Source organism: Apus apus, chromosome 3, assembly GCF_020740795.1.
Source record: "Apus apus isolate bApuApu2 chromosome 3, bApuApu2.pri.cur, whole genome shotgun sequence".
In the NCBI taxonomy this organism is placed as follows: Eukaryota; Metazoa; Chordata; class Aves; order Apodiformes; family Apodidae; genus Apus; species Apus apus.
In genome coordinates, this window is record NC_067284.1 from 109741787 (window position 1) to 109759419 (window position 17633).

The 17633-nt window shown below is 42.9% G+C and overlaps 1 protein-coding gene across 3 annotated transcripts in view; it reads left to right on the forward strand.

Moving 5' to 3' along the window:
* The first annotated feature begins 5688 nt into the window (after positions 1-5688).
* Positions 5689-17633, forward strand: part of CD2AP (CD2 associated protein) — an 83000-nt gene continuing 71055 nt past the window's right edge. For 2 of the 3 annotated variants that reach the window (XM_051614932.1, XM_051614934.1), the window contains exon 1: positions 12729-12763. In XM_051614932.1, coding sequence (XP_051470892.1) covers positions 12745-12763 — 19 coding nt within the window. In that variant the 5' untranslated portion in view covers positions 12729-12744. Of the gene's footprint in view, positions 5900-12728; positions 12764-17633 lie in introns of those variants that run through there. The other variant, XM_051614933.1, reaches the window with a different exon arrangement.

Genomic DNA, 17633 nt, shown 5'->3' on the forward strand with positions numbered 1-17633 from the left:
GGGCAGAAATTGTTGCCTTTACTTAGCCTGAATTTCAGCTACACCTCCCTCTCCCCCGGTTCTTCTCTTTCAACATTCAACAGTTACTTTATTTTGTATCTATCCAACATAAGTGACATTTCTAATATTTTATTCCGGACTTTAAAAGTACTTGGTACTGGACAAGATGTCATCTACAATACTTTTTGAATCAGCATTGAGTTCTTCCTGAAGGCCATATTTTTATACAAGAAAATGAGGCCACAGAACAGAAACTTGTCCTGGCTCCTGGTCTTGTGCTCAGCCCAGCAAAATGGAGTAAGGCATAGGAGTTTTTTGGCATGAGGCAAAGGAATAAAAAAACAGAAGGAAAAAACCCAGTATTTGCTAGTCAAGGCTAGAACTAATTATGGAGAAGAGAATGGGACTGACTAAAGAGCTTGATAATAATGGAGGAAATAGATCAAGAGGGGTTAAACTTGAAACAAAGAACACAGGAATTTGTTTCTGCTGGCTGCTGTTCCCCAACCTTTTCAACTTAACCAATAAACAGACCATTTTCTGTGGTAATGCCACAACAATTTCCAGTTACAGACAAATAATATAAGCTTCCAGTATCCATATTATATCCCTCATTTTTGTTTCTCCCTTGCTTCACGTGTGAGAATGCAAGTGTAGCTTGTTTACAAAGCCATTTTCAATGACTTTGCAGACCAGCTCCAAGTTCTCATAATTATCGCTGATCCACACTCCACCGCTTGAAAAACACAGCACTAGTGCAGGATTCTTTTGATAGCTTGAAGATTTGCACCCCCAAATTCCTTAGTATCACCAGCTGTCTGTAGTGACTCAGGGTTTCACCCTCCTTTAGTAATAAACCAAAAGAAAGACCATGACTAGCTGCTCTTTACCTGGATGGAGGGAGCTGTGCTGTGTTGCAAAGGGTTCATTGCTTAGCTGTTAAGATGCTGCATAATGGAGTGTCTGTAGGGGGACAGGAAGAAAAGAAAGACAAAGTTGGTTTTGCTTCTTAAAATAATGCAGACCTCCCCCCAACAGTTAAAAGACATAACAGGTTTAAAAGTTAGTGTCCAGTCTTAATTTGCCCCCTCTTTGAAAATCTATGTTTTTAAACAGTTTTCATTTATAAAACAACTGCTCTGCAATGTAAATTTTCTTTCTCTTTTCCTCCCTCCCCCCTTTTTTAAAGAGTCAGTCTGTGAAATAAGCAGATCCAGTCTCCACTGAACACGCAGAAAAGGGAAAAACAGCATCTGTGCTGAATGAATATTCCAGTCTGTATTTAAAAAATGAAATTTATCTGGTGCTTCTTCAAACCAGCAGAGGGAGTGTTCTCATCTAAATAATGTTTTAATTCTGAAACACGAAATTGTTTGGGTGTTTTGTTTTGTTTGTAATGTTAAGTCACCCTAGTAGGAGCTGCTACTGAAAACAAAAGGCGAAATTTTATAATTTGTAAATTACAAGAACTGTTTAACTCCTTAGTGCCAGAGGCTGTATGCTTCCAGTCAATTTTTACAGATATTATTGTGCAAGAAGTTGCAATACGGTGTTAAAAGCATGAAAAAAAATGACTGAGCTGGAATGTTTGGGAGCAAATGATTTGGTTAAAGGGGAATGTACAATTATTGCAGTACATGTGCCACTTAAACGTGCATGAAACCATAGCTTGGTAAGAGCTGACACACAGCTTCTGTTTGAAAAAAAAAAGAGTCAGTTCCCTTTTTTTTTTTTTTCTCTCTTCTTTTTTTTTTTTCTCTTTTTTTGCATTCTAGGGAGAAGTTTTGAAAGTTCTGGGTTTCAATTCCTTTATTTGGAAGTAATGGAGTAATTTTAAGGTTACCACAGTGGCAAAAAAAAGTTCAAGTGAAATGTTCACTGTAGTGCTACTAGGAAAAGAGTCTATCATTACTCCTAGGGGTTTTTTTGTGAGAGAAAAAAAACATGAAAATCTCAAATTGCATCATTCTTATTTTATGTTATAAACCTACATACCAGGCTCTACACAATGATCTCTCTTGCAAAATGAAATGATAGCAGTTACTGATGTTAACAGTGAATATTTTCTTGATCTATGAACGTGTCACAACCCTCCCTCTCTCAAAAGCAAGCAGTAAATTCAGATATCCCATTAAGCTCAATCATTAAGCATTTAAAAGTGATAATCTCTTATTTTTCCAATTTCTGTTGAACAAATTCCAGCTCAGGAGAAAGTAATCACAGTTATTTTGGGGAACCTAATCGGATTTGAAAATACTCTGAAACAAATATGCACTATTAGAAGTCCACAGAGTCAGAACATTGATGCTCTACATTCTGCTTGAGCTGAAAGAAATTACTGACAAAAAAGCAAGATCCAGTGATCTCTGCAGATCTAGCAGTGTAACAGCAAGACTACATTTTCAACAGACTGCATAAATACGAATAATTACACAATATACAAGTGAAAATGGCTAATTAAATGTTTTCAGTTCTCATTGAAATGGAAAGTGAGGAAGGAATTCACTGTAGGTGATCTAGAAGGGCATTATTAGCAACTAAGCATTTAGCACAGAACATCAGACATGGAGCATATAGAAAAGAAACCAACTCATCAGGTGGCTTAACCATTCAGCCATAATAGTTAATAGTTAATAGCCTTGCAGGGGTGTATTTTCCTTACATCTTGAAATTGCCAACTCATATAAGAAGACTAACTGCAGGTCCTTGTGCTGCTTTCAGTTCCACCAGTGAGCTCTTGGCATTTTTGCAAAAAGAAGTCTTGCCAAACACAGCGAGGCGTGAGGCAGGCACAACCTGCTCAGAGCCACCAACTCACCAAGCAAAGCCCCAAAGAAGGACCAGCTTGAGGCACGGGCAGAACAGCAAATCCTACAGGGCTGCAGATGATGGATTCAGGAGCATGGCAGCCAGTCATCCAGAGAGATACAGACTTCTGGGCTCTGCAGTCTCAGAGGCTCCTTCAGGAACCATCCCATTTCTGCCCCACTGGTACCCAAAAGGAGGCAGAGGCTGAAGCACAGGACTGCCTGGATGCTGCAGCACTGTTTTGCACTAACACTGCCAAGAAGACTGCTAAGAGCCAGTCCCAGCCACATTCACGAAGACATGAAAAACGAAGAGAGAAGTTCAAAAAAACCCAGCATCTTGCCAGTCCTCAGCGTAAGAACTGAGAATCAACCGGTGCTTTGCCCTCCACCATGTTCTAGGCTGCAGTGAAGGGCAAAGGTAGCTCTGTGTCAGCAGGAGCCTTCAGGGCTGATCCAAAGGCAGTAACAATGCTGAAATAAACTGGAATCAGCTTTTGCCCCAGTTCAGAGCAACTTCCTGAAGGGTGGCTACCTGGAGCTCCTTTCACTCTCTGCAAAAGCATGCACTATGGGTATTTTATTTTTCATCTCCAGTTCATGCATACTTAGTCTTGTGGCATTTTTGTCTTTTAACCCTGTGGGTTAAAAAAGGTAAAAATGGCTACAGCAGATCAAATTTGTAATTCCTCTTCTCCTTTATCCCCTTTTTTTTTTTTTTTTTTTAGTGTGTTGCTCTTTAGAGGAAGTGGAAAAAAACCCCCAACAACTATAGAGAAGACAAGTGAGAATAACTCATCCTCATGGAAGTTATTTTCTGAATTTTTATAGGGAGTGACTTCAAACTCCAAGGATGATTTTTCCTTTCTGTCTCAAATCTCCTCTTGCTGTTAACTATCTTATACATATCTTTATCTTTCTGTAAATCTGAAGGTGCAGGGAGGTTGTAGTTTTACAAAAACTAGATTCTTCTTCTAATGGGTGCATCACGAGGCCATTTATCACCATTAAAGGCTATAACGGCTTCAAGGAAATTCTGACAATCACTTGTATGCTTCCAGTTCTGCTGCTGGAAGAAACAGAAGGACACTCTTCCTCCAAGGACTGTGATAAAATTATTGAATCATGGAATGGTAAGGGTTGGAAGGGATCTCTGACTATCGAGTCCAACTCTCCTGCTAGAGAAGGACCACCTAGGGCAGGTCACACAGAAATGAAACCAGATGGGTCTTGAAAGTTTCCAGAGAAGGAGATTCCACAACCTCTCTGGGCAGCCTGTCCCAGTGCTCTGTCACCCTCCCAGTAAAGTTGTTTTCCTCACGTTTAGATAGAAATTCCCATGCTCCTGTTTGTGTCCATTGCTCCTTGTCCTATCACAGTGTATGACTGAAGAGACTGGTTCCCTCTTCTTGACACACACCCTTCAGATACTCATAAACATTAATAAGGTCCCCTCTCAGTCTACTCTTCTCCAGATTAAACAGCCCCAGGTCTCTCAATCTTTCCTCATAAGGCAGATGCTCCAGTCCCTTAATCATGCTCGCAGCCCTCCTTTGGACTCTCTCAAGTAAAACCCTATGCCTCTTGAACTGGGGAGCCCAGAACTGGACACTATACTTCAGATATGGTCTAAGGCAGAGGGGGAGGAGAACCTCCCTTGACTTGCTGGACACACTCTTCTTAATGCACTCCAGGACACCACTGGCCTTCGTGGCCACGAGGGCACATTGCTGTCCTGTACAACTTCTTGTCCACCAGGACCTCAAGGTCCTTCTCCACGGACGTTACTTTCGAGCAGGTCAACTCCTAACCCGTACTACAATACGGTATATGCTTGTTTACACCCTCAGACTTCACATTTTGCCCTCAGTACTCATAAACCCACTAATTTTGTGTATGTGCCATGAGAAAGATGCAAGGCAAAAGCTGGCTCCTGGAAATACTTGACATTCTTTTTAGGCTAATTTTGTCCTGAGCTTGGCTGAAACGGCTTTTTGGACCACTCATAAAAGGATGTCTGCAGCAGGGAAGAGAGAGTATTTTCACTTCAGAGAGCCCTGCTGCGTTATATTCCCTGATTTTCATCAAAACCAGACCATGTTTACTTGTCCTTTTGGCCTCAGGGTCACTTTTTTTTTTTTTTTTCCTTCTTTAAATCGTTTTCCTTCTAAGCACTCATTTTCGCTCATTCCCAAGTTTCCCACAAAAACCTAAACACTGGCAGCCTGATATAGCTGTGAACATTCCCCCCCCCCACCCCCTTTTCTTAAGTACATCTGAAGCAAAACAAACCAACCAACCAACCAACACAAACAACCCAACAAACCAGACAACCAAAACCAACCCACCCTTATTTTATAAACTCTCCAGAAGCAGCAGCACAAGCCCCGCATGGCCGGGCTGGCAGCCTGGAAGGGGGACACGTCCACGTTCCTCCCCAGGGCCTCCCTGGTTGCTCCCATCCCTCCTCCCCCGAGCCAGGGGGAAGGGGCCTGGCTCCTGCTGGCAGGGCCGGCTGGCTTCATCCCGGAGGCTGCCGGGGAAGCCCCGGGAACGCCGAGGGGCCGCAGAGCCGGGAGGCAGCCCCTTCCCGGGGCGGGGGGGGTTGAGCTGCGGGCAGGGCCGGTGCGGGGAGAGGCAGCGCGCACCGCTCCCCTCAGGCCAAAGGGAAATCTCCTCGGGAGGGCCTGAGGAGAAATCCCGGAGCGGGAGACTCGGCGGGAAAGCAGAGGGAAGCTGAGGGGAGGCTGAAGGAAGGGCGGGGCGGGGCCGCCTCCCGCCCGGCAGCGGCGGCTCTCGCGGGATTTCGCGCCCCCCGCCTCGGGCGGGGCGGGGCGTGGCGGGGCCGGGCGGGGGCGGGGCCGCCGGGGCCGGAGCTGGCCCGGGGCGCGGCGGGAGCGGCGGGTCCTGCTGTGGGTTCTGTCCCGGGTTCTGCTCCGGGTTCTGCCCCGGGTTCTGTCCCGGGCCGGCGGCCGCTCGCAGCTCGCCCCTTTCCTCCCCGCCGCGGCACGGATGGAGCCGCCGTGCCCGGCTTGAGCGCGTCGGCGGGACCCGCAGCCGCTCCGCCGGAGCCCGGGGCGGGCGCAGCATGGGTGAGCGCGGCGGGGCAGGGTGGGCTGCCGCAGCGGGAGGCGGCGAGACTGACCCCCAACACCCCCCCCCCCCCCCTTCCCCTTCTTCCCGCTTCCCCGGGGCTGCCTCCGCCGCCCTTTGTCTTAGGGGGTGGCCGGGAAAGCGGCGGTTCGGGGCAGCCCCCCGGGGAAGGAGCGTTGCCGGTTCCCCGTGGCGGGAGGCGGGGGCCGGCGGAGCGGCTGGAGGAGCTGCCGCCGGTGGCCGGGCCCGGCAGGTGCCCGCAGGTGCGCGGGGAAACGCTGCCTCCTCGGCGGGACGAGGGGCGGGGGTGAAGCCGGGGCCGCCCCGTCCCTCCCTCCCTCCCTCCCGCCCGCCCGGCCGGTCCCGGGGGGCAGCGCCGGGGGCTGCGTGTGTTCGGTGGGGGGAGCGGGGTTTGCGGGGCCGGCTGCAGGGAGCTTGGCTGGAGAGGAAAAGTTGTTTTTTGGTGATCAAATCCAGCCCCTTTGGCTTTTTGTGTTGTTTTGTTTGTTTGTTTGTTTGTTTGAACCCAGCTTCAGCGTGAGCTGCGCCTTCACCCGTTTCCCGGCAAGGTGTTGGTTTAAAAAAAGCAAAGCGTGCGGCGTCTCGGGGTGTTCCTGTTTCTCGTCGTGTGCCAGTTCAGGTTTGCGCTTCAGGCAGTCGGTTGTGCTGGGTCTGAGTTGTAACAAGAGCGTCTGCGTGGGGAAGGATGACAGGGTGACTTCAGCAGCGCTCTTCAGAGCCCCCTTTCCTCCTCACGGTTCCCCCCATCTGCGGTCCGGGAAGGTCCGTTGACCACCTCGGTCTGGTGTTCTTACCTCCGCTCGTGTTTCATTCCTTTCTCTGCTGTCCTGTCTCATCGCATCAGCTGCTTAATTTGTGTCTGGAGGGGGATGTGTAAGAGTGCACGTGGTGGTGGCTTCCCTGTGTGGTGTGAAATGTGTGTGTGTGTGTGCTCATGCTGTGTGGGAATGTGCCACGTTTGAGTACAGTTTAATATTTTCACCTGGAAGGACACCTGGGTTTTGGGTAACTTGACTTCCTTCTCCATAAGCAGGAGGGAAGATGTGCGTGGTGTACAGATCAGACGTGCAGTTGGGTGAAACAATACGTGCATCTCCCGACTTGTGGTGCTCCTGGTTGTAAAGACATGCTTTCAGTGTTTTCATCTTGGTGAAAGTTGTAGTACGTGGTCAAAACATCCTTAAATGAAATCTGAAAATATGAGGGGAAACTTGTGGTTTAGGTTTGGAGACAAACCAGACTCTCAGGAACTCACTTTTTGGTGCTTCTTGTGATTGTTCAGAATAGGTGAGAATTACTGTTTCTCTTTGGGCTGCACTATCGTAGTTGCAAGTGAGAAGTGTCTCTCCAGGTCATTGCCATGGCCTGCCCTGGTAGTTCCTAATGTGTAGATGTTTAGTGTGCTGATGAGACATTCTGAACTCAGACCGTGTGAAGCTGAAATGTTCAATACCTGAGGATTTACTTATGATAGGTTTGGGTTATTAAAATTATTAGTATACAATTAGGAATACTGTGTAAGACTGTTAAGTCCAGTTTATGACTAATAATTAGTCTATGACATTGTTTTATGTATTTTTTTCCTTCCTTTTTTTTTGACTGTGGCTTCTTCCTTGGCCTCTTCTGATCACAGTAGCGAGCATGTTATTACTGCTCCAGAGGTGTCTGAATTGAGTGTGTACATACCCTCTGTGTCAAGTATTGTTATTGTATGGGTTGTTATAACCATAACAATTTGTGTGCATGGGCAGTTAGAGATCTGTTCCTGCCAGAATGCTGGCAAACATCTATAAAGGATTGCAGAATGATTCCCGAGCCTTTTAAATAGATATTCTGTGAAGGTCTTATCCTTTATTCAGACTTTCAAGTGTTACTTTCTTGTGACTGATAGTGGGGAGGAATATACAGTAAAACATCTTGAAAAATGAGAGTGGTAAAAGAATTCTGCACACATGGTATTTAGTGATGGCCTCAGGGTTACCTTGAGAAGACATTTGATTATTTTATTACTGACATCATGGTAGAGCTGGCTCTTGATAAGAGATTGTTTGTCTTTTATGTCAGCTTATGGAAGAGTTTTTACGTGTAAGAGGTGGCTTAGAGGGGACTGTTGGGGTATCTGCTTAACAAATGGGAGGGTTTCTGAGATTTATGGAGAAGTAAGAATAGGACAGTATGACTCTGGAGGAACTAAAAAGAGGAGGGCAGAAATACAAAATGCCTTGGAACAGGTTCTTTTATGGTCTTGTAGTAGTTGGAAGTTAATGTTGCAAGAACACGTGTCATTCAGGTGTTTGAAAGATGGGTCGGAGAATGTTACCAGGGGTGACGAACAGTAGACCACGTGAAGTTAGTAGTAATGCCCAGTTACACACTTAAGCTCCATCATTATAATTATTTGCCTTCTGTGCTAGACTAATCATGTGGATTCAATATATGGCTCTACAAACAGGGAAACAGATGAAGGAAAAAGTGTATTCAGATCTTCTGTGGAAAAAAAAACACCAAACAAAACCACTTTATTTCATTGAATTATCTTTTTTCTGTCTTGGGTTGATACCCACTTAGAGGGAGGTAGAGTTCCATGGATTGTAACATTTGTCCAGTTTACTTTTGTGACTCAGTAACAGATAACTTTTCTAATTATAGTTGAGAAGTGGTTTGACTGTCCAACTTACATGTTAACAGGATTGTTGAGCTAAATTTGCAGTGTCATACAAAATAATTTTTGTGTGGCTTCATAACTAAGAATGAAAGATTGCAGCAACAGCTGATAAATTGCCACAGTGATACACTCAAATCTTCTGGGCTTCTGTCAGTGTCTTCTTAGCTGTATGTATTTTCCTTCTTTTTTTTTTTTTTTTCCCTAAAATTTGTGCAAGCTTTGATTTGTGGTGCCTGCAAGTTACTACATTTGAATTTGCTGCATTTCATCTGTAGAAAATTTTATGGTGGGATACTTTAGGAAGACAGACATACTTCTTAATTGTTAACAGAATGAGTATAAATATACATAAACATATATAAAGATATTTGATCTACAGAAACAATTTAGTAAGTTCATTGAACATTAAGCTTGTGTAAAGCCCTTTGCTGTCTTCACCTTCATGTTTGCAACAGGAAAAAAACAAACAAACCAACCTTGAAGTTTTTTGTAAGCAGACTGAATAGTTTTAATGTATTGCCAGAGAGGCAGTGACAGATTGTTTCAGAATTTGCTAGTAGTGTTACAGGAACCAATTAAAACATAAATCAGGGAACAAATCTTGAAGTAAAAAAAAACAAACCCAAAACTAAACCAAGCCAACAGCCCCATCCCCTTCTCTGAAATCCGCTCCAAACACCCTCAAATGAGATGGGATAGATGAGCCTATCCACTGGTTATTTTTGCCAAGAAGTATTTAAGATGCAATGTAGAGTTGAACTTCATGCACAGTAAACTACTGAAAAGTAAAATGACTTAATCAGAAGTACAGTTATTGCAACCCTTCTGTACTAGGGTGCTTGGTGAGCCTGATGTTGACAGACCAACTGTACTTGTACTGGCGATGTTAGCGAAATGCTTTCTTGTTACCATTTCCTTTATTCTAGACAAAACTGCAAGGGAGGAGTGATGAAAACTTGACCTCTGGAAGAGTAACTGGGAAGAGTTGATGGATACTGGGTTTGGGTCAAGGTGGAGGAGAAATCCCGTCATCAAAAGGTGCTGAAGATTCTGTCAGCTCAGCTCTTGCCTTTTTTGTTTTTCCAAAAATGTAAGAGCTGCTGTGCCAAGAGTCTTGTCTTTGGGGCAGGTGGGGAGGAGAAGGATGTGGAAAGCAGGTCCGTCATGAGAAGTTCTTAATTTTTTTATCAAAACTCATGATCTGGCAATTAGTAATTTATGGACTTACTCAAAGATGTTTGTTGTTCTCCCAGCACTTTTTATTGTAGATAGGGATGGGCCATCAGGGACTTGTACAGAGGGGAATGAGGCTCTTGTCTTCCACAGCTGCCTGTGGCAGTGAGAGTCCCTGTTCAGCACAAAGGGGCTGGAGGGTATGGAGGAAATGTCCTTCCAGTGGGCATATTTCCTAAAAGCTGCTGCTTGTTCTACCTGACTCCTATATTTGTTAGAAATGGTGGATGACTGTTTGGTAGCTTCAGATTGCAAAGTTTCTTTGTATTTGCTGTCTTGGTTTATTTTGTTTTCCTAATGGTTCTTGGAGTTCTTGTTTCAGCTATGTAGGATCTTCTCTTTGAAGTATCTTATCTTTACTGGCCTCCTTCACTCTGTTGTCTGTCTCTGTTAGGTTTTTTTGTCCCTTGCTGGGTTTTTGTTGCATGAACACAGGAAACGTGTGGTTGGGCATGCTGGATTGTCTGGGGCTCAATGGGGCAGCTGCCCAGTCTGTCCTGCTCTAGCTGTCATCGCTTTGCTCTTCCTATCCATTTTGCTTCCTTGGAGATGCTGTCATCTATGACTGTTGATCCAGTGTTTCCTTAACACCGTTTCATAAAGATGACTTGTTAGGAAAGAGCAGCAATCGAAGTGCTTAAAGTGACTTGGGTCATCTTGACAGAAGTGGGTGAGTTGATCAGATGAAATTTGTTGCTAGTAGATCTGGGGTGTAGCCATTTCGAGCAGCTACTCCAGCCTGTGATTACAACTGGGGCACTTAAAATGTGTCTCTGTCCACTACAGGGCTTTAGCCCGTTTCATCTGTTCATTTCAAAGCTTTTTGGCTTTGTTTTAAATTGGTTTCCTTTATTTTGTGATGTAGTTAAATTACGTTCAACTCTTCCCTGGCTGTGAAGGCTTCTTTTCTCTTCTGCTCTAAATTGTGAGTTTGCTAATGATCTAAAATGTGCCCCTCTCCCTGTGAAAGTGATGCCCATGCCTTTGCTGCCTCTTATCTTTTGGGCTTGTAGTGATGAGAAATAGTTTTATGTAACTTCCTTGCTGTGATGGTGTAAGTGTAACCCTGCTTGCACATCACTCTTGGCTGTCCCATCACACTGGTTGTTAGCAGGACTGAAGTACTAAAACTGCCCGTCCAGTTGCCTCTTTTCTAGAGTGATCCTTGCTATGTTAAACAGAAGACCCAAGATTTAATTTTTATGCTAACCTTGCTTTCAGCAAGATGTTTGTCTAGATGGCCTTTGCAGGTTCCTCTCACCATGAGTTATTCTGTGTTGCTTAGTGAAAACTTAAATTCGTTTGAATAATAATGTCATGCCAGCACAGCTAGTTACTTTCTCTGACTAATGCCAAGAAGTATTTTTGGGTGGGATTATGTTTGATTGCTGTAGCCATATGCAGAATTTACTTTCTTTATCTAAAATCAATATGAAATGTTGCTCTTGAATGAAGAAAGCAATGCATTGTAGATATTTTTGAACACTGTATCTGTGTTTCCTCAAAAGTTTCAGACCTGCCATTGCCAGAGTCCTAAATAAGACTGAAGAAGTAGTCACAATGTGTATCTGTTGCCAAGTGTGTTAAATCTTTCTGCTTTTGGGGTGATGTACACTGGAGAGGATATAATATGAGGTCATTTAGAGTAATAAGTTAACTTTTCTTAAAGGAATTTATATTGCCTGTGATATGCTCAGGGTATTACATAGAATTGCTTTCAGTGGAATAAATTGGAATCTTAATATTCTGAATTATTAAAAAAATAATTTTCCTTTAATTTCAGCAAATTGGGTGGTGCTGACTTGTGATGTTACAGGAGAGGGTTGCAGTTGGAGCTCCCCACTGAGCTCTGGTGAAGGAAGCTGGGATCTGTCTGCTTGTGTGTCTTAGAGCTGAAGATATTTGTAATTATAAACTCTGAGTTTAAAATTAACAGTATTGTTAAAGTAACTCAAAATTTATTTTTTCACTTCTATTACTTAAACCAGATCATATATTATTTTAAATTATTTAAGTGACTTAAGGTCATGTTTTCTTAATAGTACCTAAATCACCATGAACATGATACTTTTTGACAGTAGAGGGTACTTAACTGGTTTCAGAATTAAGCAGTACTAAGTAATCTCATTTTTAAAAAGAATTTTGCTTCCACAGCAGTCATGTCTCAGCTTATGTGAATGTTTTTGTGGACTGGAGTTATTAATGATTTTTATTTTGGTTTAAATTAAGAAGACAGTTTTGCCAGAGTTCCTGGAAACTTGCCTGACTTACTATTTAGAGAAGACTCTTAAGTCATCAGCTTCTACCTCTTGGATAAAATTGCTAAGTGGTCAGTCCTAGTCAAATGTTTTTGACTGTGTATGTAGCTTGATCTTTTTTGAGCTGATGCTGAAATCAAGTCTCACTCTTCACTTACCTCTGGCTAGTGAGAATTGTTGCCTTCCCTTGCTTGTATGAGCTGAATCTTCTGAAGCTTCCCTGTCTTCTTGGATTAGCTTTCAGCCAGGCTTGTTCTCCAGAGACTGAGACTAGACTTCTGGTTGCAAAAAGATGGAATGGAAGCAGGAAGAGGGGGAAAATGCTGCTTACAGTGGTGTTACCTGCAGCACATTAACAGCAGTCACGGAAGTCATGCCCGATAGAAATTGTTGTCTTCCAATTGCAGCACTTTAGTTCAATTGTGGATTTATTGGAAACATACCAGTTTACCTTAATTCTGCTTAGTGTTGTTGGTTTTGCTGTTTTTTGGTTTTGTTTTTGTTTCCCCCACACTGCATAATTTCTTCATTTTTCAGGAAAAATACAAAAGCAGAATGATAAGCAACTTTCTCAATGGTTCAAGTCACTTCCTCTCAATGCATCTTTGGGACTGGGGGGAGGAAAGTCTTCATCTTTGCTGCTTGAAGAAATAAAGCCACTAGTTTAATGAAGTTTTCAGTCTCTGGTAAATGACAGTCACATCACTTAATCTTTGAATTTGTATCTGTAGTTACGAAAGGATTTGTTTTAAGGCTGCTTCGCATGTCATCTCTCTTGTCCTGCAGTCATCCTCTGGGTGCAGTTTCCCACTGTGCTTCAGGATAACTTTAGGCTCCTGCCAAAAGTGGAGAAAGCTTTGTGATGCCTCTTCCTGGCTTGCCATGGCCTTGAAGTTTTGGTTTTGAGGTTTTGAGGCCATGCTGTGAGCTGATAAGCTGGCTGGTGAGGAAGAAGCACTTGTGTCAGGTTTGCTGTCATCTCAGCAAGCAGAATGTCCTTGCTCTGACTGCAGGAGAGTAGATGGGACTGTATTTCAGAAGCCAGGGAAGGGAGGCTGTGTCTCCTTTTCCTTTTTAGCCTGCAGTTACTTTGCACTAGGTCCAAACTGAATTTACCTAAGTTTTTCTGGTTCATGATCCAGCAAACTGATTATTTCATGGCTTTTTTGTTCCTGATCTTTAAAATGCACTCCTTGCCATCCTTCCCCATGCATTTTAAGCCAGTCAAGTGTCCTTTATCAAATGTGCCTTTAACTTTTCATATTGGTTTAATAATTCCTTTAAAGAGCAAACCGTTTCTAAACAACTAGAACTTGTTACTGAGGTGCGTTCTGTGGATTTTGCTTTTGGTTGTCCTCAGTAGTGCATGTGTTTTGAGAAGAAGACTGGTCACAGTATGTAAAAATATGCCTGTGTCTTTCTGTATTCTGATTTTCCACAGTTGGGCAGGACTTTATTGTTCCCATCACTTAAATGCTTTTATGGAGTTTGATTTATTTAATACTGTCATAAATCAATGAATGCAAGATTAACTAGAATAAGGCACCTGAAAACTTAAAGTAAATTTTACTGGTATTTGCACACATATAAACATGTTTCTGTTGGAGAAGTTACTAACTCCTAGAACAAACTATCAAGGGAAGTGCTAGATCCATTATTTCTTGATATGCTCAGTCCCCTGGATGATGCACATATCAGTGCATTCTTTCATCTTCACTTTTGGCAGATTTAGTGATCATGTGTCCATGGGATGATCTAGTTCAAGACACTGGCCTGAGTTGGATCCAACTGGAAGGGAACCAGCTGGCTGATTTGGCAACTAACTAAACCGGCACACCCTGGAGCAGCGTAACTGCCAGACCAGCACAAGGGAAGAGGCAGGGGTACGGGAATGAGTAGGGAGAGGATGTGCAGGGTCACTCCTTCATCCTCAGATTGTTGGAATTGCTGCAAGAAACTCTATTCTCTGTGAATGACTAAAGCAACCGTTCCTGAAAAGCAGAGCCCATCTGTTTGGTTTCTGAAGTGGTTAAGTGAAGGACATCCTCTCGTTCAGGATTTTTAATACAAGACTTCACAGATTTAGCTGGGTTTGCAAGCTGCCTGTCGGTAGAGTTTCAGATGACTCTATCTGAAGAGTGGGCTATGGGCTTGATGAATAGTACATGAAATAAAGCTGTTTATGAAACATAAGGTGTGTTGTCAGCAGAACAGGACAGAGCTTGCCATCCTCCATGCATCAAGAAGACCATGCTGGTTTCCTGTCAAGGCAGAGCTGCTGGATCGTGCTATACACTGCTGTGTCATTCGATTGCAGTTCTGAGCAGTGACCCAGGTGGTGAATCCTGACCTGTGTCTTTTAAAAAGCTGAGGTTATATTGCTGATTTTTTTCTCTCATCTTGATTTTACTTCTTTTGTGTGTGTATAGTTGAGTCGCCAGGGTTGTGCATGGTGGTGGTGAAGATGTGGGGGCAGTCAGAAGGCTTTCTTTTTGTATTTCTGAAATCCAAACTACTATTTCAAGTGCATATGTTGAGGACAGTGGAGGTGAGGGTGAGCTTTCTATGAACTTGTGTTGGGGTGAGCTGTCTCCTGACCAAAGCAGCAGGATATCCCTTGCCCCAGACAGCTTTTCATAACCTCCTGTAAGGCCTCTGCTCCCTCCTCAAATTCTTTGAATACCGATCATTCTGTGTTACTATCAATTAATTCTGCAAGACACAGCACATGCTGTAGCTGCTCCCAAGCTGCATATTTGGTGATTAGCCAACCATCAGGTTAAAAGAGGAGTGTTAGGGCAGTCCTGAAGTCTTTTCCTCAGGTATGACGGTGATTTGGGTGCTTCAGTGCGGACTCTGAAAAGTAAAATATAAATTACAGCTCTCATTGTTGAGAGCTCCTTTGGCACATTCAACCAAATGGGTGTACAGGGGATGAATTGTTGGGACTGAAGCAGGAGGATAGCCTGGTAGGAACGCTCATGCAAACCTGTGTTCTTCAAGTGTTCAAGGTTGTGTTCAGGTATGTAAAAAAACCCACAGTGAATGAGGGATGGATGGTTGATGTGCTGCAGTACTCAGGGAGTGAGTTCCAAAATGACAAATGCATAATCCAGTTTTTAGGAGGAAACAACCTCCTTGTCTGCTGGGTGGCACGAGGAGGGTAGTGTCTAGCAGATCATGGGAATTGGGTTGTTCACCACTATTTGGCACTCAAGAGGCTGTCTCTAAAATACAGTGTCTAGATTTGCTCCTCCCTTGCCTCAAATGCAAGGAGGATGCCAGCAAACCAGAGAGATGAGTGTGGTTAGGAGGCTCGTGCATGTGGTATGCAAGAACTTGGTCTAGCCTGCAGATTAGAAAGCCATATTCTCCTTGGAGGCACAGTGAAAAAATGTAAATCAATGGCTGCAAGTTAGGACAGCAGTAATTCCTACTGACTATAATGGGGAAACATTACTATGAGAATTGAGTACCAGAAATGGCGTCCAGGATGGCTGTTCTATCTCCCTTGTTTGAAGACTTTCAAAATTTAGCTGGACAGTTTCTTGAGTCACCTGGTTTAACTTGAAGGGTTAGCCTTGCTCTGACCAGTTTGAATAAGTGACCTCCAGAGAGCTTTTCAAACCTTGTTTTTCTGTGACTAGAAGTATTGTGAGCCACGCAGGTTTAAATCATGACCTTAGAAGGATTTAAGCATATCTTCCTAAATTCAAGTTACAAATGGATGTTTAAAGGACTTGATCTCCTAGTTTTTGGAACATAATTAAACTAATGAAGCAATTTTATCTTCCTTTAAAACTGTCTGACTGAGATTGTAGGCTGCCCTTGAGCATTTGCGATTTTGACTGGCTTTTGTAAAAATCCATTGCATAAGGATTTCTCTTTGTGCTTTTCAATACTCTGTTCAGTTTTTGTATTGACAAAAATGTCCGCACTCAAAAGGATATTAACTTAATTAATGCCGTAATTAGGGTGGCCTGTCCTGACAGCATGAAATCGGGTAGGAACACTTGTCCCTGTTTTAATGCTAAGCCTATTTTGTGGTTTTTGCAGGATCCCAGTCTGGGACCATTCAGACTATTTCATCATGCCTGTTTTTAAAGATGAAGGGAACACTTTGTACATGCTTCAAATCATGCTTTTAAGTTTCCATAAATTTATTTCAAGACCATATTCTTGCCATGTTTGCAGAAATGCTAATTTTCATTCTGAATTAGATATGTGCCAAATTGTAGGCCATCTATCAAAACATTTTTGCAGGGGTTTTTTTAAGAGCCTGAAAGGAGTTTTCCCTTGGTTTAAACCCAAAAGGCTTTCAGAGACACTGTTGTTTTTGTAACTCATGAATTCATAACCTGGAGCTATGATCATGCTGTCCTCTTTGGCTAGGAGAGTCCTGGAAAAAATCTGCAGGAGGAGCTGAAGCTTTTGTAGTAACATGGCATCCTGATATTGAAGGAAAGAAACTTGTAGAATTCAGATACAGGGGTTTGTTTGACTTTGTTGTTGTTTATTTGTTTTCCTTTGGAGGGGAGGTTAATGACTTTGTAAAAAGAATTCTAAGCAAAATAAGCAACAGGATCTTCAGCTTCACACACTTTTGTGAGCTAATTATCTAGTGGAAATTTTAAGTAAAAAACCTATAAGTGCAGTATTGACCCTGTAGTACTTTTACTGCTTCTTTGGTGCCTTGGATTTGAACTAAATGAGGTACAATGTTTTGTTCTTCAGAGCTTTTTGGCATGGCTTTGTTTTATTCAGTGTTTTATGACTCACCTTGGACGTTTTGCCAAATGTATGTTATAAAATTAACTTAAGGGAAGGAGCAGAGGAAGAGGTGTAAATATATATGGAACAGTGTCTGAGTCATGACTTAAGAAAATGTGGTGTGCTTTTTAGAGTACATTCCCTTGTGCCCTCTAAGATTCCTGGTTTTCTCTACATATTAAATGAAGAGCAGTTTTTCACGTTTGTGAAGACGTCTGCTGCCTTTCCTGCAGCTGTATTGCAGTGAGCTCTATTCAAACAGAAGGAAATAGCAAAGAGCACAAAAAATCACTTTCTGCTTAATATGCCTTCTCAAGTAAAACGTTTCGACTTCTTGCAGCCTTACAAGGTGGTATCAAATACCATCTTGTATGTGGTAGAGATTTTACTCTGATACTTCCTATTTCATGTTGTCTTGCTATGAAGGGAAGAATCTGACAATTCCTGTTTATTGAAGTGAAAGGATAAATCAGATCTACAATTTTAGTATTTATGAAGTTTTCAGCTGACTTTGAGAAGTATTTCTGGTAACATTGGAGAAGACATGATTGGATGCTTTTTTCTAGAGTTGGTTTAAAATACTTGCACTGAGGAATGTATCACTAAAATAACTGTTTTCCCAGCTGGCTGGTAATGATTATGTGTCATCTCTAGGATACAGTTGTAGGGTATGAGTGGAAATGATTTGCTTTAGGGAAGTGAAAATGGATACACTTCTAATTTTGAAGTGTTTTCTATCATACACAGGGAACACTAGGATGTGCTCTAGAAAATTATGGGAAGCTG